The 23,696-nt window shown below is 41.5% G+C and overlaps 1 protein-coding gene across 1 annotated transcript in view; it reads right to left on the bottom strand.

Annotated features, from left to right (window-relative positions):
- Window positions 1–9,713: 9,713 nt before the first annotated feature.
- The window catches only part of 128up (GTP-binding protein 128up), an 87,288-nt gene continuing 73,305 nt past the window's right edge, over window positions 9,714–23,696 (bottom strand). The window contains exons 8-9 of the mRNA XM_080282454.1: window positions 18,628–18,750; window positions 9,714–10,508 (exon numbers count right to left, since the gene is read on the bottom strand). Of these exons, the coding sequence (XP_080138580.1) occupies window positions 10,406–10,508; window positions 18,628–18,750 (226 nt within the window). The 3' untranslated portion in view covers window positions 9,714–10,405. The remainder of the gene's footprint in view (window positions 10,509–18,627; window positions 18,751–23,696) is intronic.

Below are 23,696 nucleotides of genomic sequence, written 5' to 3'. Positions count from 1 at the left end.
GGCAAGGTAGGGAAGGGAAAGGAAGTGCATGGTAGGGAGAAGCACAGCAGGGTAGGAAAGGGGAAAAAGGGCAAGGAAGGGAACGGCAGTGCAGGATAGGGCAAGGAAAGAAAGGACAATGTAGAGAGGGGTAAGGCAGGGTAGATAGTGTCAGATTACAGTAGGGAGAGGCAATGTATGATGGGAAGAAGCAGAGTGAGGTACATGGTATTGCAGGCAGGGGAGAGTAGGAAGACATACATAAAATAGTAAGAGGGGGTAGGGAAGTGAGAGGCAGGGTAAAATAGGAAGCAGAGTATGGTAAACAGGTAGCATTTGGCAGTGAGTGGCAGGGTAGGGTAAGGAGATCAGAGGCAGGTTAGGAAAATGCAGGATTAGATATGGCAACTTGGTAAGGTTCATAAAGATAGGGTCATAAAAGACAGGGTAGAGTAATAACAGGAGCAGGGAAAGGAAAAGTGAGAGAGAGAGAGGGGGGGGGGGTAGTGAAAGGCAAGGTAAGGAAGAAAGAGGCAGGATAAGGAAGGAGGAGGAAAGAGTAAGTGCAGGAAGGTAGAGAAAGGGCGGTTTAGGGCAGGGAGAGACAAGGTAGGGTCAAGAGAAGCAGAGTAGGGACAGGGATGTTGGGGTAGAGGAAGAGGCATAGTAAAGCATGGAGAGGCAGGATAGAGTAGGAAGAGGCATAGTAAAGCATGGAGAGGCAGGATAGAGTAGGAAGAAGCATGCTAGGGAAAGGCAAATTAGGGTAGTGAGACAGAATAAGGTAGGCAGGGTCGGACAGGGAGAGGCAGGGAAGGACAGAGAGAGGCCGGATAGGGATCAAACAGACAAAGTGGTTACTGCTGAATAACCTTGGTCTGTCTAGCCAAGCAGCCCATCAACCACAATAAGCAACCGGCCCTGCAAGGCCATCACGTGCAGTTAGCCGTGGTAGTGCAGCACCTTGCAACAGTGAGGCACAGGGAAGATGTGTCTCTTCACCCAGTTAACAGGGGAACCATAACAAGCTTCACATCATCCTATTACTTGGTTATATGGTTGCCTCCTAGTGTTGTAAATGATTTCCTGTGTTACATGAAACCATTAGGTTTTTCCCTTCATGTGAGACCACCTTAAGAAGTGGAAAAAAGAGCAAAAAGAAGTGACAGGAAATGGGACAAATAGGATATGACGGGGGCAAACATGAAAAAGAAATGATAAAGGAAGGGTAAGGTAGGGAGAGACATGTTCATGAGCACAAGGTGAGGGTTGAGAGAGGTAGTACTGGAAGAGACAGGGTACTGTAAGAAGTAGAGTTGAGAGAAGAAAGGTAGGGTAGAAGGCAGGTGAAGGAAGGAAGAGGAAGGGTTCATTTACAGAGTAGGGTCAGGAGAGGTAGGGTATGGTATGGTGAGGCAGGGTAGGGGAGAGGTATAGTATGGTATGGTGAGGCAAGGTGGTGTAAGAAAAGGTAAGGTTGAGAGAAGATGGGTAGCGTAGGAGGAAGCAGGTGAAGGAAGGAAGAGGAAGGGTTCATTTACAAAGAGTAGGGTCAGGAGAGGTAGGGTATGGTATAGTGAAGCAGGGTAGGGGAGAGGTATGGTATGGTATGGTGAGGCAAGGTAGTGTAAGAGGTAAGGTTGAAAGAAACAGGGTAGGGTGGGAGGAGGCAGGTGAAGGAAGGAAGAGGAAGGATTCATTCACAGAAAGCAGGGTCAGGAGAGGTAGGGTATTGTATGGTGAGGCAAGGTAGAGGACAGGTAGGGTATGGTATGGTGAAGGAGGGCAGGGTAATGACACAGTAGATTAGGGAAAGGCTAGGTGGAACAGGATGATGCATGGTGGTGTAGGAAGGCATGGTTTGGAGAGAGAGACAGACAGACAGACAGACAGAGGGGGGGGGGCCAGGGGAAGGGTAGGGTTGGGAAGAGGCAGGGCAGGGAGAGAGAGAGGGTAGGGATATCAGGATTGGATACGGAGAGGAAGAGTAGGGTAGAGAAAGGCATGATATGGTAGTGAGAGGCAGGATAAGGTAGTGAGATAGGGTAGGGTACAAAGAGGCAGAGCAGGACAGGGAGAGGCACAGCAAGTTAGTGCATGGTAGAACAAGGTAGGGAGAGGCAGGGTAGGGAAAGGAGAGTCAGTATACAGCTGGGCTGTGAGAGACAGGGTAGGATAGAGAGAGGCAAGGCAATGTAGGCTGAGGATGGCAGGGTTGAATGAGGTAGTGCGAGTTCCAGTAGGGAGAGGCAGAGTGGGGTGGGGAGAGAAAGGTTAGTGTAGTATGAGGCATAGTAAAGTAGGGAAAGGCGGGGTAAGGCCAGGAGAGTAAAAGTAGAGATGTAATACGACGGACAGTAGTGTAAGATGAGTCAGGGTAGGGTAGAGAGGGGAAGGGTAGTTTAGATAAAATAAGTGTACAGTAGATCAGGGAGAGGAAAGGGAGGGTGAAGAGAGGCAGAGAAAGGTAGAGACCAGCAAGGTTGGGTACAGCAGAGAGAGGCAGGGTACTGTAAGGAGAAGGGTAAGGTAGTGAGTCAGGGTAGGGTAAGGCATGTTGAGAAAGGCAGTGTGGGTAAATGCAGGGTAGCACAGAGTGTGTGCATGTGTGTTTAAGTTGAGGGAGAGGCAGGGAATGGTAGGGAGGGGTAGGGCATGGTAAAGTGAGGCAGGGTTGTATAAGAAAATGCAGGGTAGCACAGGAAGAGCCAGGGTAGGGTAGGGAGAAGCACTGCAGGGGTAAGAGATGAAAGGGCAGGGCTGGAAGTGGAAGGTAAGGTAGGGGATGGGATGGCAGAATACATTAAAGGAAATCAGGACAGAATGAGTAGGGAACTGCAGGGCAGGACAGAGTGGTGGATGGCAGGTAAGTGTATTGTACAGTAAGGAATGGCAGGAAAGAGGATGGCAGGGTAGGGTACAATAAGCAATGGTAGGGCAGGCAGGTCTGGGAATGGTAATTGAGGATAGGAGGAGGAAATCATTACAAAGAAGCCTAATACAACACATAACTAATAGCAAAAATTACAAATAAAAATATTTAAAAATATAGTTAGTTTAGGTACAATGCCAAGAAAAAGTGTCTAGTATTTCTTTTCAATACTGACAAAAAATACATTTCTACTATGTTCTCCAGTAACTGCACAGTATCATTATGTTTTCTGGATAGAACTATACAGTATTACATAACTTGTGTAGCAAACTGCATAGTCAGGGACAAAAGTTTGCAACTTTACACTTTCTGTTTGTTGGCTGTTACTAAACTGAGTGAGATAGTTGTGTTTTGAATATATGTCCCTGCATATGAAGTATCTATCTATTGCCAGATGCCATAATCCTGTAAGGGTTGGCCATTTGGCTTTGAGTTATTTGTTTAACGGGGAGGGGCACTAACCCTCCACCAACCCACTTGCTGACAAGTAAGGAGCACGTATGGTTTGGTTATATGGTTACCATCCAGCGCTGTAAATGGTTTCTTGGCTTACAGGAAACCATTTGGCTTGTCACTCAATGTAAAGCCACCTGTAAAAGAAAGAAAAGCAATAAGAAGTGACAGGAAAGATGGGAGAAATAGGAAGAAAGGAGGACAGACACAGAAAAAGAATGATAAAAGCTAAGGAAGAAGTAGGCAGCACTATATCAAGTGAGTGGATGATGGTCACCATCACCTATCACAAGATAAACTAATAATAATAATAATACCTATTAGTACTATTATTATTATTATTATTATTATTATTAATACATGATTATCTTCGTTCTTTCCTCTTCCTTCTGCAAGTGGGTGACTCTACACTGAGTGACAAGCCTAATGGTTTCCTGCAATCCAGAAAACCATTTACAATGCTGGGTGGTAATCATATAACCAAATTATGGGGTGAGGTGGAGCCTACCATGGTTGGGTACAGAATAATCATAGTCAGTACTAAGGACAGTAATCTTTTCCACTTCATGTTCCAGTGGCCTACTATAATTTCTCCGTTAACTGAGTGGGGTGGCATGTATCATATCCATCCAGAAACTAAACCTCCACATTATTTCCCATGCCTCACTGTGGTGAGGTGCTATCAGGTTGCCCTGCAGGGGCAGCTACCTGCCTGTGCTTCATGAATCTTCTCAGCTGGATAGAATGGGCTTGATCACCAACAACCGCAACATTAACATCATCTAAAACTGCCACCTTTACATCATGAATACCAAGTTGTAAGAATAAACTAGCACCACAATGCAATGGAAAGAATGTAGATCCATAATAGTCTTTTTCTGCCACCCTGCTTGAAATAAGTTAAAAAAAAAAAAAAAATCTGAGCCATATTCGAGTAAAAGAGAATAGCCTGATTACAATACGGCCATCACCCTTCCCTGCCTCACTGCCAACACAAAATAAAATTCACAAACAATCCACTATGGCCCTAATACAATGCAACCCCTCACACAACATCAACCTTACCTCATGCATCACACTATCACAACAAAGAAAATCCTTCAACAGAACCTCAACAATAGATCCCTTGGAGCAACCGGTTTCCTACATTACACTGAGTTCATGCTCAGATAAGCCTGAAGATGCAGCATTACTAAAAAGACAAGAGCCAGTTCATCCACTGTTACAAAGAAAGTGGCAAAACTTTATTATCTGCTCCTCACATAATTCATCCAATGAACTTGATCCCTGCAACTTCTTAACATCATCAACATCCATACCTCACTTTCTTACACACTGATTTACCATACCCGTCCACCTTATTGCCTTATCATGCCTTTTTCCACTTACCAACTCACGTAATACATTTCTCACTACCCTCATTCCATTCACTCTTCCAAATGACTGTATTATCTCCGACACTCTCATCTATCTAAATGTTAACAAACCTCATTACACAACTTCTATGAGTCACTGTGTCTCATTCAGTCAAGTTTGCACACTGTACACCATTCCTCAATAATAATATTTCAATTACTCTTAGTTTTAGTTTACATGTTACATCAAAGTTTCACACCCATACATTAATGTGGGCACAAACACCTTTATGCACTCATCTTGCAGCTGCCATACTCTAACTTGCTTAGTACCAGTCATTGTCCTTCCATGTGTCATTCTGCTTTCTACCTCTTGGGTTAATTTCCTTCTTTTCCCATTAGTGCACCAAGGTACTCGACTCACAAATTCATCTCTCCATTCATCAAAACACTACACTGAGTCCCCTTGTCTCTCAGCAACAATCACATGATTTTTATCTACACTTACTTTCAAAACATAATTCTCAGATACATCCACAAAACACTGCACTAAGTCTACAAACCTCTTGTTCACTGTTTGCAAGCAAACAGTACATCATTATCTACATACATTAAATGTGAGATAGTGGGAAAGGCTATCCAGGTGATGATGACTTTTCCTAACTATTAGTAACCATCCCCATCCCTCTTTCAACAACTCCAAATTACAATTTCCCTCATGACAACTCCATCTGTTATACATATATAGCTGAAGGTTCATCATATATCCTTGTCATTCAACAATGATATTAAACCACTTGTTCAGACAGCTACCAACTCTCAGACAAGCTCCACTGAATATTATCATTAAAAAAAAACTAAAGCAATCAAGTTTTCCATCCATGCCATTCATAAAACCTTCTATAATACTGTCTACTCACTGTGATAAAACCTTCTATAATACTGTCTACTCACTGTGCCATATGCTTATACAAATCATAAATGCCTTACAGTTGACCTCACATAGAAGTGACAAGGGATCGAGCTAGCAAAATGAATTTTGTGCAGAGGAGATTATGACCAGGGTTTGACATTTCTTATTAATTTGACAATTGTCAGACTGACTCTGATAGGTGGGTGTAGAGCTACTTGTGGAATGTTTTTTGACTTATCAGGTGGGGCCAGGATTCCATGGGCTTCAGTGGTGAGTAAGTGGAAGCATGGCTCATCCGAATGGGCATTCTTTGGTTAGTACCTCATTCTATCAATTTTTTTCTGGCTCTCTGAACCCTAACTCACCCCACCTTGGGGTGGGAAAGGAGGTATGGCTGTTGATTATGACAACGATGATTCAAAATATTCAAATGACGGCTATCAACAGACATTTAACATGGTCAAATCATACTGGAGATAATGGTCATAAAGTAACTGGCAATTCCAGTCACATGAAACAAAGCACTTCTTCAACAGCAATGTTAAAACTGTACTACTGTATATTTGGAACTAATTGCCCTCCAATGTGGTAAGCTGTGATATGGTATTAACTTTTAAAAATCACTTAGAAAAGTATCTAGCAATCCCCAGCTAAGTATGTTTACTCCCAAGTAATAGATTTCTCAAAAGACTGTGGTAGGTGGGGGCACTCACTATCCACTCACTCGATGTAGTGCAGCTCTCGGGTATCTGCCCATTCCTATCCTCCATCCTTCTTTTCTTCCATCCTCTCGTCTTTCCTTCATTCTTTCCTCGTTCTTCTGCCTACAGGTGACTTAACACTCCCTCTTCTGACTTTCCTTCATTCTTCCTCTTCCTTCCGCCTGTGGGTGAATCAACACCGAGTGACAAGCCAAATGGTTTCCTGTACACCAGGAAACCATTTACTACACTAGGCAGTAAACATACAACCAAATTTTGGCACCTGGTGGTTTAATGGGTAATTATGGCACCCCAATTGGATTGAACCAGTGAAGGCTTATATCCAATGGATGGCTGGGGTTTATTGCTCATGTAATGCCACTCAGGGATGAGTGAGGCTGGCCACTCTCATCTTTAATGTCAGGACAAACTTGCCTAGCCCCGGGCTCCTATGCTTCTCATGGAGCAATGTAGGATTGGATGATGAATGAATGAATAGATACAGCATGCGAGCACACGTGCGTGCGCACGCACGCACGAACGCACGCACACACACACACACACACACACACACATATATATATATAAAAGAACTAGAAATGAATACACAAGAATATGCAGAGAGGAAGAAAGGAATTTTGAAAAAGGTATAACAGACAAATGTAAGGATGAACCCAAACTGTTTTATAGATTTGTCAATAGCAAACTGCAATAAAAGTAGGAGGAGAGGTCTATAAAGATGCGGCAATGCAAGCAGAAATAACGAACAAATGTTTCCAATCAGTTTTCACTAATGAAAAGGAGTTTGTGGAAGGGGACGGAGTGACTAGAAATGTAGTGATAAAAGATATAGAAGTGGAAGTACAAGAAGTGTATAAATTACTGGAAACTCAAGATGTAAAGAAAGCCCCAGGACCAGATGGAATCTCTAACTGGGTACTGAAGGAATGCAGAGAGCAACAGGCAGATAAGATTCACAGTTTAATTGTGTGTTCTCTGGAAGAGGGGCAAGTGCCTCGAGAATGGAAGAGAGCAAATGTGGTACCAATTTATAAGGGAAGAAACAGGGAAGAACCTCTGACCAGTGTCCCTAACCAGCAAGGTCGCAAAATTGTGCAAGAGAATTCTGAAAGATAGATGAATAAAATATCTGGAAGAAATATCTTGGCTGATAGTCAGTTTGGATTCAGAAGTGGACGGTCATGTGTTTCCAACTTGTTGAGTTTTTACTCAAGAGCAATTGACATGCTACAGGAGTGAGATGGTTGGGTGGATTGTGTGTATTTAAATTTTTTGGAGAAGGCCTTCGACAAGGTACCCCATAAGAGACTAATGTGGAAACTAGAGTATATAGGAGAACTGAAGGGGAACCTCCTGGAATGGATGAGAGACTTTTTTAGAGACAGACAAATGAGGACAGTAATAAAGGATAGGATGTCTGGATGGAAGGTAGTAACAAGTGGAGTCCCACAGGGCTCGGTGTTGGCTCCAGTAATGTTCCTGATTTAAGTACATGATATGGTAGATGAAGTGAACAGTTATGCAAGTCTGTTTGCTGATGATGCAAAGATCTTGAGGAAGGTAGAAGTTAAGGAGGATTGTAAAATGCAGCAGGAGGATCTGGATAGGATACACGATTGGAGCCGGATGTGGGAAATGAAATTCAATGCAAAGAAATGTAAAATATTAGAAATGGGTAAAGTACAAAGAGGCCATCACTGAATTATTTGATGGGTAATGAACCAATCACAAAAGCGAGAGAAGAGAAAGATTTGGGAGTGCTGGTCCAGGACAGTTTGTCACCTGAAAAACACATTAACAAGAAAGTTAGAGAGACATTTAACTCCTGACTAATATAAGAGCAGCTTTTCATTATATGGATGACAAGATGATGAAAAAATTGATTGTGGCCATGATTCACCCCAGGTTAGAATATGCAGCAGTAGTGTGGTCCCCACACAAAAAGAAAGATATAAACAAGACTGAGAGAATACAAAGAACAGCAACCAAAATGGTCCCCAGTCTGGCAGATGTTGTACAGAGAGAGGCAGGAAAGGCTGGATTTGTCTTCCTTAGAAGAAAGGTGAAAGAGAGACAACATGATTGCAGTGTTCAGGACCATGATGGGAGCAGATGAAACTGGCAAAGATCTGTTTTTATGGGATAAGAGAGTAACAAGAGGACATGGAATGAAACTAAAGAAGCAAAGCTGCTTGAAGGATATCAAGAAATATAGTTTTCCATATTGATGTATAGACCTGTGGAATAGCCTGGACAAAGAGATCGTCCAGTCTAAAAACTTAAACGAGTTTAAAGCTAAATTTGACTTACTGAGAAACAGAGACAGAACCCCACGAGCATTGCTCAATTTTCCTGTATATCACAATTAGGTAAATACACACACACACACACACACACGCATGAGCCTAGCCACCCTACTGGGCCACTCAGCATTTGTCCAAATTTGAGTCATCTCTGAATAACACTTCATTTTGGAGCAAGTGCTTTGCACCTGCCCATATTGAAAGCAATTTCTGAACAGCTACCAAAATCCACCAGCACCATAAGCACCACCATTACCACCATCACACCTAGCACCACCACCATCATTATCACAGCTACCACCATCTCCACCACCAGAGCTTTAGTCAAGTACTTGGCAATACATTTCAGAATTAAAATGTACAGTAAATATGTGCAATCCTATGAGAAAAGGATAATAACTACAATAAGACCCCTTTATTAGACTAATCAGACTGGTAGGCTAGTAGAATACCACAAAGGAAGCAACTGGAGTATTTCAACTACAGTACAAGAATCATGTACCTGGTACTGTATTATCATTACCATTTAAGTTTGGGAGACAGAGCACATGGCTTTACCTTTTTTATCTCAAAACATTATACCATCATCATACAAGATAGGAAGACACTGGCCAAGGCTCTCTGGGTCATAGTATTAAAAGTGATTGTGTTGAAAGTGTGGACAAGTCTCCAGTTTTTTTAAAGATAATTTCTAACACGTGATGACAGAATGTCACACTTTTCCATATCATCATTAACTACACTCTGTAATGTAGCATCCAAGGTGGTCATATCGGCCCTAACAATTACATGGGAGTCATAAATAACTAAAAAAAAATGAGGGTTTCCATATATTGTATCTTTGCACATTTAGTGACTGTAAAGGCAAATACTTGAGGAGAATGGAAACCTTAGGCAGAACATCCTCCAACTTCACCTGTCATATGAGGTATGAAACAGCCTGTAATACAATTACAGTACTGGAAGGGTAACCAATCTCTATGGTAATATAAAATACAATATATCTGCATATTATACCAAGGTATTATAGTGCTACTGACAAACTTATACAGCAAATTTGTAAACTTACTTTATTCTGAACCTTCAAAAGCACAAGTGCAAGTTACCACAGCCTTAATATATCCAAATAAATGTAGCCATCAACTGGTATTTGCATTTGAAACATGAAAAGGACAGAAAGGGATACACGAGAGTGATGCAGATGGGAGATGAGAGAGGAGGAGGATCATACGTGAAATGGAGAGAGAGAGAGAGAGAGAGAGAGAGAGAGACAGAGAGAGAGAGAGAGAGAGAGAGAGAGACAGACAGACAGACAGACAGAGAGAGAGAGAGAGAGAGCCAAGGAGTACGTGCAGCAGGCAGAGTAACGAGGAATGAGGGATTGTAGCCAAGTCAAGACTGGGCCGCCCCTAGATCTCTAAATCACAGCCTTCTTCAATAAGATACTGTACCATGACTTGACAACAGCCCAAAGATAAAAATACCAGTACTGTACTTTATATAATTGCATAATGTATCCAACACTTTCTCATCACTATTAATCATCATCCTAATCCATTTTTCCAAGTTCAAATATGGTGGAACGATCTACAGTAAAGCCCTTTGATCTTATATTAAAAACTCAAACAGTAAAAGGCCACATTAAAGCAGCTAACTGTTTTTTTAAGTTCAAGCAAATGAATCCTCCCCATAACAATTTCAATAAACACTATGAAACACTTTGAGCCTATTCACGTTTGTGGGGTGTGCTAAACCTTCTTGCAGATCTGGACGACATCCTCATCATTCAAGACATGTTCCTTCCCAACTTTCTGTGGCTGATGCTTGACAGAGCTTCCCCACACCAGGGCACTGAAAAGAAACCTCAATTATATCATCTGCATACCAGCCACTGCCAAGGATGTTAACAGAATTCAATAAAAATACTGTGAAAGGGCTAACTCATGCTTGTGAGGGTCATGACAGTGATAGTGGGGTAAAAAGGGATGGAGAAAATGAATGATAAAACGACCAAATAATTTCTGGGCATATGATGGCCAGCCCATGAGAGGATCCAAGACTAGGCCACCATAGTCCAAATCTTAACCTCTTCAGCCCCACGATGTATTGTGCTCTTATTATCAACAGATAATTCATATTCAATGAAGGAAGGTTCTTGACTGCTTAGTGGATTAATTAAGTTATATCCCCTCCGGTTCAAAATTACTTCTTAAGCTGAGTAAAACCACTGGAGGGATGCACGAACAAACTAGAATATGCTCAACATCACCATATTCATGGAGTAAGGGCATATCAGCCTATGACCCTGGACACACTATACACCCTAGAAAAATCTTTCAGTCATATATTGGATTTGAAAACGCATGGTCTTCTCCAGCACACGACTTCTACCACCACACCACCCAGGAAGCCAAGTGTGAGAACCCTTGATATAGCGGATTAACAGGGAATAAAGGCTGTTCATTGTCAACTGCTAGTTAAATTCAAATAACTGAGAAGACAAGTAAGAGACAGTAGTTTACACAAACTGAACTTTTATGCCAGGAACACCCATGGGTCTTTAATGCTGCAGTTCATACAATACTCCTAACAGAGGCTAATGAAGCAGCAAATTCAAGCTTCTTTATCATTTGAAAATTCTGAAGCACAGTTTGCTTCACTCATTCCCTTTGTACAAAACCCTGTTCTTCGGAGGCCATGGTTAATCACTTGTACTAACTCTATGATGATAACTAGCATTATGTGACAACAGACAAAATAAACAGGTAACAATGAGAAAATGGAGCTGCTCTGGCTAAAACACAGACAGAATGGTAATGTCAACTTGCAACTCACTGGCCTCTTCAAAATAAAAGTTGTGCTGCTGAAACAGATACCTCAGAAGCAGCAGATTTAGTACTATTTCCAAAATTCCATTGAACTGAGGTCCATTACATCACTGTACAGAGAAGGTACCTGGTATTTACAATAACAATGTTAGAAGTACATTGTACTGCAAAGACAGAGACACTGCAGCAACGTACTGGTACACAGAGGTACTCATCATCTTCATGTACCTGCCAAAATCAGCCCAATCTGTTCAATGGATTCTGAGGCATCTCATTTCAGTTTTTTTCAGAACTAGATGAAATGAGTAAGGTGGGCAGATATGAATGGGAGGAATGAAGTGGAATAACAATGCGTAGCAGAGCATGTTGAGGTACGTACAGTGACTGTGGAAAGTCTAAAGAATTTGGGGTCCTTTTTGTATGGAAGACTGTCCTCAGACTATTCACGTCTCCCAGCCCACCAAACACTCGCAAGTCACTGTAGTGGTACTTAGCAACTCTCCTTGGTGTTCTCAAGATGACAGACTGTAAATCTCCTCGGTGCAATGCAAAATGGTACATGCTGGAAGACTGTAAACCTCCTCAGTGCTGCATGGGACATGCTGGGGAGAATTTCTGTTGCAAGTTGTTCAACCAACCAGTATTCTCTTTTTATGTTACACTGTTTGCCCTGCTGCCTTACAAGATGCATCAAGTAAGGTCTTGCTATACATACGTTTGTTAAATGATAAATTACTACAACAATGAACAGAAAGTTAGACCCATTTCAGAGTAACAATGGTGAACTGACTGTGAATTCGCTAGAACATTGCCTCCTAGTCAGCTGTTTAGGTCAAGATGGCCCACCCAGTGTTCACATTCACTGTGACTGTCTGTCTTTCATTCCACTTTGTGTATGAAAGGCCACTGAAACACCACTCTTAAATACCAGCGCAAGTGACTACAAATAGTGCAGTGGGCAGTATCATGTGAAGTGATTACAAATACTTAAACTTGTGACTTGGAAACTGTGTCTCCAAAGAAGCCACAGTGCCTCCCACTCAGCTCACTGAGAAAAGATGGCCTTCCAGTGTTTTCATTCGCTGTGATCGTCTGTCTTTCATTCCACTTTGTTTGTGTGAGGCCACTGAAACACCACTGCTTGTGAAATATTGAAACTTGTGACTTGGAAATCATGTCTGAGAAGGATGCTACCCCTATTGGAAAGAATGGTGCTACTGAGGGCAAGCCTGAAAGGGTAATTTCTTTCTCTCTCTTTTTTTAGAATTTGGGTAACTTGGTCAAAGATACCCTCCCTATCCCCACTCAACCCATGTTATACAAGTACTGACCTCACTATGCGATAAATTATATGCAATAGGCATTCACCTGACAGAACCTCATCCCACAGCAAGGCTTACTGTACTAAGCACTTCAATTCTGAAACAAAATACAAGGATTTTACTGCTGATTTATGGAGAAAGATATTATGGAGTAAGAAGTCAACATTCAAGCATAATGCAGTGAGGTGTGGCAAGTTGAGAAATCCCTCACACATGATCCCCATGACCCCCATTATGTGCAAATGCAAGTGAAACACCCAGACTCAGTTATGATTTCAGGTTGTTTCAGTGGAAAGGTAGAGTGAGGTGGATTTTATGAACTTCCCAAGAACTTTGTGATGAATGGAGATCATTACAGTGAAGTTCTCCATGACCACATGCTCAATTCTTATGCAACCCACAACTATAACTTCTTCATGCTGGACAATGCGACTTGTCACAAGGCAAAGAACATCATGAAATAGCTGTCAGATCAACATCTGAATGCACTTCCGAGGCCTAGGAATTCCCCAGACGTAAATCTCATTGGGGAACAAATGAAACCTAACCCCTAAAGCTCACGTGATGAACAGTGCCATTCAAAAACAGGTGTTCTGTGCACCTCACATGATGGACATAGACGTTTTGCATTTCCCGCCAGCATCTTAAGCAATTTTCATTTTCTAAGGTGCCCAGTATGTGATGCAGGCAAACAGCAGGAGCGTGAACAACAATTCCAGTCTTCCTTGGGAAATGGGAAGGGTAGGATTGATGATTTCCTATTCCACACTGTCCAATTCTCTGGCTGCTGCCACCAACAGACTGGCCTTTGCCAGCACCACTCCTGTCAAGTCTCCTACTCATGCAATGAAGGGACTGAGTGAAAGTGTGACTGGGAGGGAATTGGAAATTACAGCACCGTTACTGTTGAGTGGAGAGACGAAGCCTGAGAAAGGAGATTACCATGTACAGTGACATGCCCCAGCTGCCATCCTGTGCCTCCTCTCATAGGTCCTTGCTGCCACTTGAGTGTCCCTGACAACCCTCCACCACCCAAGTTCTTCCTCTAACCTTCTGATGCCTTGGAAGAGTCCTCTGAGGCATCAAAATCTGAGGTCATGGCGTAGTCGGCTAAGTCACGTGCAACTTTAACGCAGCATTACTGTCCCTTTGCCTCATTCACTTAAGTCTTTTGTGGCTCCCATGCATCAACACCATCGCATCACCACCCAAAGTGCCCCAGTATGATACTCTGTGGGTGTGTGAGGAAGTGTACAGTATTCAGTGTAAATCAGAAAAGTGAAAAAAATAAGTAGTAAAGAAAAATAAGGAAAACTTTGGTGTAACAGGTATTTGTAGGCTCAAATGTACAGAATTGACAACAATTAGATGAATGAGCAGTGCATCCTTGAGTGCGAGGCCTGTGGGAGCTAGGATTGTGACTGAAGGGTTGAGAGTTGAGAGGAAGGATCGTAGTACAGGGTACAATGAATTGGAGATGTGAGAATTGGTAGACTGAGATGGTTTGGACATGACGAGAGGATGGAGGGTGACAATTGGGTGCAGGAGGTGAGAAGTGTGAACGTCACATTAGAGCTGACTGACAACCTGGGACACGGTCAAAGTGTGACCTCAGCGATAAGGGACTGAATTAGGAGGCTGACAGAGATTGAGCTGCATGGAAAGCCGACATTAGGTGACCAAGGCCGACACATGCAGCGAGTTGGAGCCTTTATAAATAATACGATACAAAGTCACACAGTACGGGTAGGCCAAGGGTGAATAAGAAGGGCAACAATAACACACAAAGAATATCCAGCTTGTATACCTGGCACCTCATTATGTAGGTAAAAAGAACTTACCTTAAAATTTAACAACTGTACTATATTTGGTTTATTTTCAACTAAGGAACTGGGTCATTCCATAACTCCTTAATGCAAGTCATGGTTCCATGAAACTCAATACACAAAAGTAATAAAGTAGGAATGAGTCCCATTAGTTACTACAGTCAATTTGTTTTTATCTGAGAGAGCTGGGTCACTCCAACAACTTAACCTGTGGATTGCACAATGACCTCTTTCTATCCCACCCCATGGTGCACAAAAAAGGAAGGAAATTTTTTTTTTTTTTTTTTTTTAGTTTTTGTTTATTATAAACCTGAGGATAAACATTCAGGGCATCATCATCTGGTGAAAAGAAAAAAATCTCTCTCTCTCCATCTTAGCGTAGCACCTTGCATAAGTCTGCATAGGGGCCAAGTTGTTTACGGTGATGCAAGGTCAGCACAGCCCGAGCTGTGGCTCGCAACGCAACGTTACCCAGCCTGAGCTGTGGTTTGCAATCCATGGATTAAATATGAAGTTGTGGCTGCATGAAATTCAATGAGCCTAACTAATTTGTACTTGCAAATGCAGGTAAACCCCGATTTATGATACCCCTAGATGCGATACCCAGGAACAGTGATGGAGGTAGAAATACCATGCTACCCTGCCTATCGTAGGCCTATCCCCAGTTTTGCGATGGGGTTTGATTTGTTTTTTAAACCAATTTTAACGATATTTTAGACTTAAATTTTGTGTTTGATTTATAAACTGTTTTTAGACAATGTGTTTTAGTCATAGCTGGGGTACGGATTCTTGTCCATTAGACAAGGTACAAGAGTGTGGACAACTAGGCAACTCAGCAAAGAATATTTCGTGTTTAACCACTGAACTGTCATCCAACCAATCACGGAATACATAATAATAATTTTAAATAAATAGTAATAAATATGAACGCACTGATGAAAACTGTGACATCGATAAATCATGTGTTTACAATTGGGCTGTTCAAGGAAAAAAGCTTTGAAAATACAAAGGCATTTCTAAATAAAAGTTGGAAAAGAAGAGAGAAGAAAATAAAGGAGCTCTGCAACCATAACAGTAGCTAAAACCACATAAAGAGGGTCTGTTGAAAAGGTTATCCCGATCGCATCAACAATTGATAAATCATGTGTTTAAATTCAGTCTGTTCAAGGGAAAATGCTTTGAAAATACAAAGGAATTTCAAAATAAATGTTGGAAAATAAGAGAGAAGAAAATAAAGGAGCTCAACAACCAGAACAGTACCTAAAACGACATAAAGAGGGGCCATTGAAAAGGCTATTCCAATCGAATCTTCGATCGCATTCCCCATCGAGAGAATTCCCTGTCAAAACATCAACGACTCTCCTTCACAACAATTTGTGCCTTGGACGATTCTGTCATTCATACATTATTATTATTATGCATAACGGATGTTTATTTCATTGTCCCGGGACCGTCTGATGATGGGATTGTATACAGTGCTGCTGCTGCTGCTTCTCTATCAAGTTTGAATACGAGTTGGAGATGGCACTCTCCAGTGACCTTGACTGGGTACATGTGAGACAGGCACTAGTTTTAGTCTTAGGTTAGCTTCTTTTACAGCTGTTAGGCCATTTAGATTGGCTTTAAACTTTTTTGGGGACTCATTTGGGTGGGTTTAGGACTTGGCTGGGGGGGAAACTCACAGCTCAGATATGCATCCCCATACTTTATCTATATCTGTCTATCTATTGCCAGATGCCTTAATCCCTTATATGGGGTGGCCACAAACAAATCACCTCCAAGTCATCCTGTTCCCCGCCATTTCCCTGCTCTGCTCTCAGTTCACACCCCCCTCTCTCATATACCTCTCCACTCCATCCCTCCACCCCAAGGTATGATACCCCGCCTAGCGATGGGTTTTTACTTAGCAATTGCACTGTTAAACCGGGTTATGCCTGTACAGTAAAATCAATATTTGTATTTGTAACTGTACTTGAAAATGTCAAAAGCTGCATATTTGTATTTGCTCTTGCATTTGATCCTAAGATTTGTCATCTTAGCTTCACATACGGTCAAATACAATAATTACGTATTTGTATTTGTACTTGCACATACAGTAAAATCAGTATTTGTGTTTGTATTTGCCTCTTGACAAATTACAGGCAAACCCCAGTTTAACGATGCAATTGGTTAAGTAAAAACCCATCACTAGGCAGGGTATCGTATCTCGAGGTAGATTTAACATGAAAAGTAAAAGCATGCATTTTTTATTTTTGGGTTCCCGCCCCCCCAAACCAAGTCCTAAATCCATCCAAATGAGTCCAATAAGAAGTTTAAAGCCAATCTAAATGGCCTAACTGCTGCAAAAGAAGCTAACCTAAGACTAAAACCAGTGCCCGTCTTGCTTGTACCCAGTCAAGGTCACTGGCGAATGCGATCTCCAACTTGTATTCAAACTTGGTAGAGAAGAAGAAGCAGCACTGTATACAATCCCACCATCAGATGGTCTTGGGACAATTAAATAAACATCTGTTATGCACAATAATAGTGTATGAATGACGAAGAATCGCTGATGTTTTGACAGGGAATTCTCTTGACGAGGAATGCAATCGATGATGCGATCAGGATTGCTTTTTCAACGCCACCTCTTTATGTCATTTTAGCTACTGTTCTGGTTGCTGAGCTCCTTTATTTTCTTCTCTCTTATTTTCCAACATTTATTTAAAAATTCCTTTGCATTTTTAAAACTTTTTTCCTTGAACAGCCTGAACAAAGTACAATAAAAGTCCAATTCTTCAGCATCTAATTCCCCGGCAAATCTGATATATCGGCAGTTTTGAGAAATAGTCCCATTTACGAAAATCTCTGATCGTTCGGCATATTTTCCAATTTTTTTCGTCCCCTCTACTGCTGGGGACTTCTTCCAGCACTAGCAGACTCCAATCAACCCCTTCTATTGTACATATGTAAATAAGGAACCTACTATAAGTTTAGGTAAGTGCATGTGAACTTGTAGGCCTACTGTATCGTTACATTTATATACAGTATGTTCACTAATTTCTTTATTTTTCATATTCATGTATAGTACTGTATTCATTACAGTATTGTACAGTATCAAACAGTATACAGTACTGTCTCCAAACACATTTGTAATGATATGAGTAGTGATGATAATGTTCACCGAAACATATAAGGTACTGAGTGGGTAGGGTTTTTGATAATTCGGCAATTTTGATATTTCGACACTTGCCTGGTCCCATAGATGACGAAAAATAGGACTTCTACTGTATATGACAAATGAACAGTTTTCATCAATGCATGGAACTCTCAGAGGTTTTCATAATTTTAATATTAATTTAAAATTTCTTATGTATTCCATGATAGGTTGGATGACAGTTCAATGGTTGCACAAGAAATATTCTTTGTTGAATCACCTAGTTGTCCACACTGTTTAGTACCTTGTCTGATGGGCAAGAATCCATATATACCCCAAATGACAGTGTTCGCTCCACCTATGACTAAAACACATTAATCTAAGTCTATAAACAATTTATAAATCAACCTAAACACAAAATTTGTCTAAATTATCATCAAAATTGGTAAAAAAAATCAAAACCCATCACAAAACTGGGGATAGGCCTCTGACAGGCAAGGCAGGGTGGTATTTCTACCTCCATCACTATTCCAGGGTACTGCATCTAGGGGTATAGAGGTATCATAAATTGGGATTTGCCTGTAATGTATCTGCATCTGTATTTGTATTTGGTCTCTTGTATTTGACCCCATACCAGCTTATGAGGCATTAATGAATGTCCTTGGTTATTAGTCATATCAACCCTCTTATCTGACTACACTTGCCCATCAACTACCCTGAAAGGAATTAGCAATCTTTGTCAGGTTTGAGGAAAGGCACATGAGTCAAATCAAGCTTTCAAGCTGCCTGGTCAGGTTAGAACAACCATGCTATACTATACAGGCTACGGTAGTAATTATAACATTAACCAACTATACTCACTATTTGAATTCTCTGATAATAGAGCGATGAATCTTATTGCAGAAATCTTCTACAGTCTTCTTATCAGCTCTCAGAACCACCGGAGCGCTGTAGTCAGGCAACTGACCCTTAGGTTTTGTGTAACTGTTCAGATGGGAAGGCAAAATATTAAAGACAGAGAATACTCAAGCTAACTGAGCTAAGGGGGAAAAGGTGCTAAACAGCACACCAGAAAATTTGGTAACTTTGAGAGTAATTCCTGACTGAAAGCACTGCATTAGACATCACTCAATAAGTATAAAGTGCATACCATCTCGATGCAAGGAGGAAATAGTGTTAAACATGGTGTAATATCTACTCGGTCCTTAGTGTATGCGGGCTGCAAACCCAAGAACCTCACAATTTCAAATTTTGCATCTGCTGACTATGGTTAGGAAACATAAAAAATAACAAAGTATATAACAAATGAACAACTGAATAACTCCAAAATTCCATTAATCAATCCCATACTTCTACCCACTGAGGCTTCAATCTGTTTTGCATGTCAGGCATTGTTACTCACAAAAGTTATCATCCTCTACTGTACACCAGTGCTATTCTGCTATACCTGGGTACCATGCTAAAAAATGTCCATGGCATGCCACAGAAACTATGTATATCACACTGATGTGTTAGAGGCAAGTGTGATATTGCACCTACTGTACATGATACCCTCGTGCTGGCATCAGTACCAATGCCATGGAAGTATACAATGACACTGTGATATGCTGTGGGAAAGAACATGTTGAAGATAAAATTATGGAAATTATTTTAATACCACTAGCCTACAGTACTAGCTTGCTGAAAACACACAGGGGCAAGTGCTGACGAGCAGCCCACATGTGGTGGCCCTGTGCACCCTGAATGGAGTGAACCAGTCCGGCATCCACCAGGGAGACAAACCTTCTCATATTTCCCTGCATCTCACTTTGGGGAAGGACCCTGGTCCTACTCTGGTGAGGTGCTGTATACCACAAGGGAGCTAGTGCTGTTACTGATACAATTCATCAAACCAATATATGGACGATATTTGAAATTTTTCTCAAACTGAAAAGATACCAATATTTACTGTCAATATCAAGATATCTGACATGGATGGAAAAAACACTGAAAAATTTCATTGAAGATTTCTTTCACTGTTCAGCCTGATTCTGTGTGAAAGAATGATGTTACCTTGACTGCTTTGCAGCTGAAAACCATTAAAGGTTCAGAAAAATAAATGGGTGGGGGGGAAAGGAGAAAAGAAAAAGAAAGAACTGAATGCCAAAAGCAGCAAGTTGAGACTGAGGTACAGTATAACCTCTCTCATTCGGACTATATGGGGGGAGGGGTTGTCCGAATTAGCAGATTGTCCGGACCATCAGGGTAATCTCCAGTTCATACCAAAAACTATCTATATACATATGGTATGTTTGTTAATTATTAACATATGTGGCATTTTTAGAGTTTTTCTTTTATTTTCACCACAGTCACTGTTTGTAACATCAAATTTTAAAGCTGTCTAATTTTATCTTTGTTTTTCTTGATGTCCGACACAGTTTGTTTGGCGATACCAAACTCGTTCACGAGTTTTCCTGGAGGAACACCAGCCTCTAATTTATCCAGTATTTTCACTTTATCTGCAATACATAGTGTTACATGCTTTCTTTTAACACCTTTATTCATTGCAGAAGCTACACTTGCATTAAGGGGCATGGTAAGGAGGATTAACTTTTGAAATACAGCGTAAAAATATAAATGGTTGGTGAACTAGTTGATGGAACGAATGCTAGCGTGTGTTTAAACAGGCACCCATGTTGCGACCTAGCGTGATCCGAGACTAAATGAATGACAATCGCTTTCCGCGCCGATACTGAAAATGACTTTAGAATTACCTGTACTTTCAACATATTTTTGGAGCTTATTATCTTTAAATTTTGTCCGAATTAACAGAAATCCGGATCAAAGGGGTCCGGACCAAAGAGGTTCTACTGCATAATGTGTACTAGTGGTTTGTAAGTCTGGTGACTTTGTGGGTTTATGTACATAGTGTACACACACTGTCTATACAAGCATGAACTGCTTGCAACCATTAGTTCCGATGTAGTGCTGATTTGGGTGTCTGCCCTTTCCTCTCTTCCATCCTTCCTCTTCTGTCTTTCTTTCCCTCACTCTTTCCATTCTTCTGCTATGGGTGACTTTATGTTCCCTCTTCCATCTTTCTTTCCTTCACTCTTTCCTCTTCCTTCTGTCTATTGGCACGTCTACACTGAGTGACAAGCCAAATGGTTTCCTGTATGCCAGGAAACCATTTACAGTACACCCTCATTATCGACGGGGGTTAGGTACCTAAGATACCCGTCGATGCCTAAAACCGTCGATACCGATTTTCGTCTGGTCAGGTACCCTTTGTTTATATATTTTAGTATCCCTTCAATCACTCGTATGTAATATGCAGTTTAGTTTTAGTGTTTCTTAGAAATAAATTAGTTAGGCAATTGAAAAACTGAATATCGTAATAAAACTACTTATATTAAGTAAAGAATTATGGAAAAAATAGCATAATCTCTGATGTTGATGCATAGTGGTCGTACACTGGACCTCAACTTGTAATGGCTGCTGTATCATCACTTCTCTCTCCACTTACACCTCACTCCATCTAAAAATAAAAGGCGAAACCAGCAGTTGTAGCCATCCATACGTTTACATAACCGTGTGTGTAAAAACAAAAACAAAACAAAAAAAACGAAAGCAGCAGTGGTGGTCATTCATATGTTCTAATAACTGAGAGTGTGAGGCAAGTGTTACGTTAGATCAGCTGTTCGCACCGATCTTCACAACACACGCGTGGTGCTGTTAGCTCATACCAGAGAGACCACGCTCTCCTATTTACTTTCATTCTCAAGAGCTTCCTTTCATTCTTGATATTCCATTTCTCCCAGACCTAAATTTTCACAACTGTATGGCAGTTTATGCGATCAAAGATGAATCTTAGCCTAGCTTTCGCTAGGATCTTCTTTTAGGAAAATTCAACTCTCCTTATGCTCGTATATTTCATATTTAATCTCTGCTTAACTTTTGCAAGAAATATCCTTTATTGACAAAAAATCCAACTCGTCTTTAACATTATAACAAATGATACAGGAGCATGGGTTTTATCATATGTCCTGCTGCATTACCACACAACAGCACAGACATACGATCTTTTGCTGCTTTAAAGCCTGGCGCACTTTTCTCCTCCTTCGAAATGTACGTTCTTTTAGGCATTTTCTTCCACCACAGGCCTGTTTCGTCCGCATTAAACACTTGTTTAGGCCTGTACCCTTTCTCCCTTATAAGTTCAGCAAAGTCACGTGGGTACGATTCTCCTGCTATCTGATCTGCTGAAGCTGCTTCACCAGTCATCCTAATGTTATGTAGGTCATACCTTTTCTTAAAATTCTCGAACCATCCCTTGCTGGCTGCAAATTTCTTTTGCCTAGAAGCACCAACATTACTAGGCCTATCACCATCATCATTACTTTCATCACTATTTTCACCTGCCTCACTTTCATCACCATTATCTTCACCAACACCACTGCTTTCACCAGCAAACTGAGCATAGAGTTGTTTTGCTTTGTTTCTGATGAACTGGGAGTCTAGCGGCACGTGTCGGCGGTTTAAGTCCTCAATCCAAATATTCAGTGCCTTTTCCATTTTCACCAAGGCATCATCTCTCACATGCATCGTTACTTTAGCCGAACCTGGTGTGCACGAAGCCAGAGCATCTTTAATGTCTTTTTCTCTCCGTTTTATGCCACGAACACTGGACTCATTCATGCCATACTCGCGACCAACCGCTGCATAGCTCATTCCACTTCTAAGTTTTTGTAATATTTCGTTCTTTACTTCCAAGGTAAGTACTTTCCTTGCTCTCTTAGCTGCCTTATTTCCAGTTGGAGTGTTACAAGGGCGCTTTGGAGCCATGATGATCGCGAAAGCATGATAGATGTGGCCGAACACGATATGAGAACAACAGACAAACGTGTACTGATGCTGTTGTTTGTTGGGTCGGCGGGAACATGCCGCGAGCAGCCAGAGACACCTGGTGGGATGGCGCGCAAACTTGCTAGGAGGTGCCAATACAATTCTTTATTTTTTTATTTTTTTTAATAATAATAATTTAACTCCCAGGAGAAAAAAAAACGTCGATAATCAAATCCGTCAATTAAAAAAACGTCGATAATGAGGGTGTACTGTACTATGCTGGGTGGTAACCATATACGGTAACCAACTTATGGCACCTGGTGGTTTAGCGGGTAATTAACCCCTTAAACGCGGATCGTCGCATTTGCGATGGTCGGCCCAAAGGACATAACAGCAGATCGTCGCGTTTGCGATTTGAGTAAATTTTGAATAACCGCGGGTAAGCAGGCTCCATCTGGTTTTGTCTATCAGTACCACCACCCTCTAGCTACAACTAGCATACTTTACCTTTGTACTACTGACCTCAGTTGTTGCCAAATATCGCGTTTTCCCCCCGTCCCCCCCCACACCATGGCCCGGCCAGCCTGGCTGTGATACATGGCAGCGCTCTGAGCACTCAGAACTGTAAATCTGCGCTCTCCTCTCAAAAGCAGTTTATGCTACTAGGAAACGCTTGTTTCCCCAGTTGTAACACTAGCTTTTTTTCTCACGGTTTGCCCCTGTTTAGCGTCAGTTTACTGCAGGCTTTCAAAGTGAGATTATGGCGAGTTCTAGCTCTTCCCAGTCACTGTAAGCGGCCGACAGGAACGAGAATAAAGTGGCGGACGTAAGGCAGAATAAAAAGCGCGCCGTGGTGATCTTTTGGGAAGTAATATGATTGAAAATAATGTAGTATACATGTTTTTAGCTGTGAAAATGGAAATGTTTGTTGAGTGACGGGAAGACCGCCGCCACAGTGCATGTCGGCCGTACGCTCCGTTGATTTTAGCCTTATTTTCAGTGCTTATTGTACAAATACGGATTCCTAACTACCTTTACGTTGTAGTATAAAGTTTACTGTGACAGAATGAGGCTGTGGTAGAGGGGAAACCGGGTTGCTGGAGGTG

This window comes from Coenobita brevimanus, chromosome 93 (assembly GCF_032717465.1).
Source record: "Coenobita brevimanus isolate Jiangsu-jjx chromosome 93, ASM3271746v2, whole genome shotgun sequence".
Lineage (NCBI taxonomy): Eukaryota > Metazoa > Arthropoda > Malacostraca > Decapoda > Coenobitidae > Coenobita > Coenobita brevimanus.
Note: the sequence above shows the minus strand (reverse complement) of the source record. Positions and strands in the feature narration are given on the sequence as shown.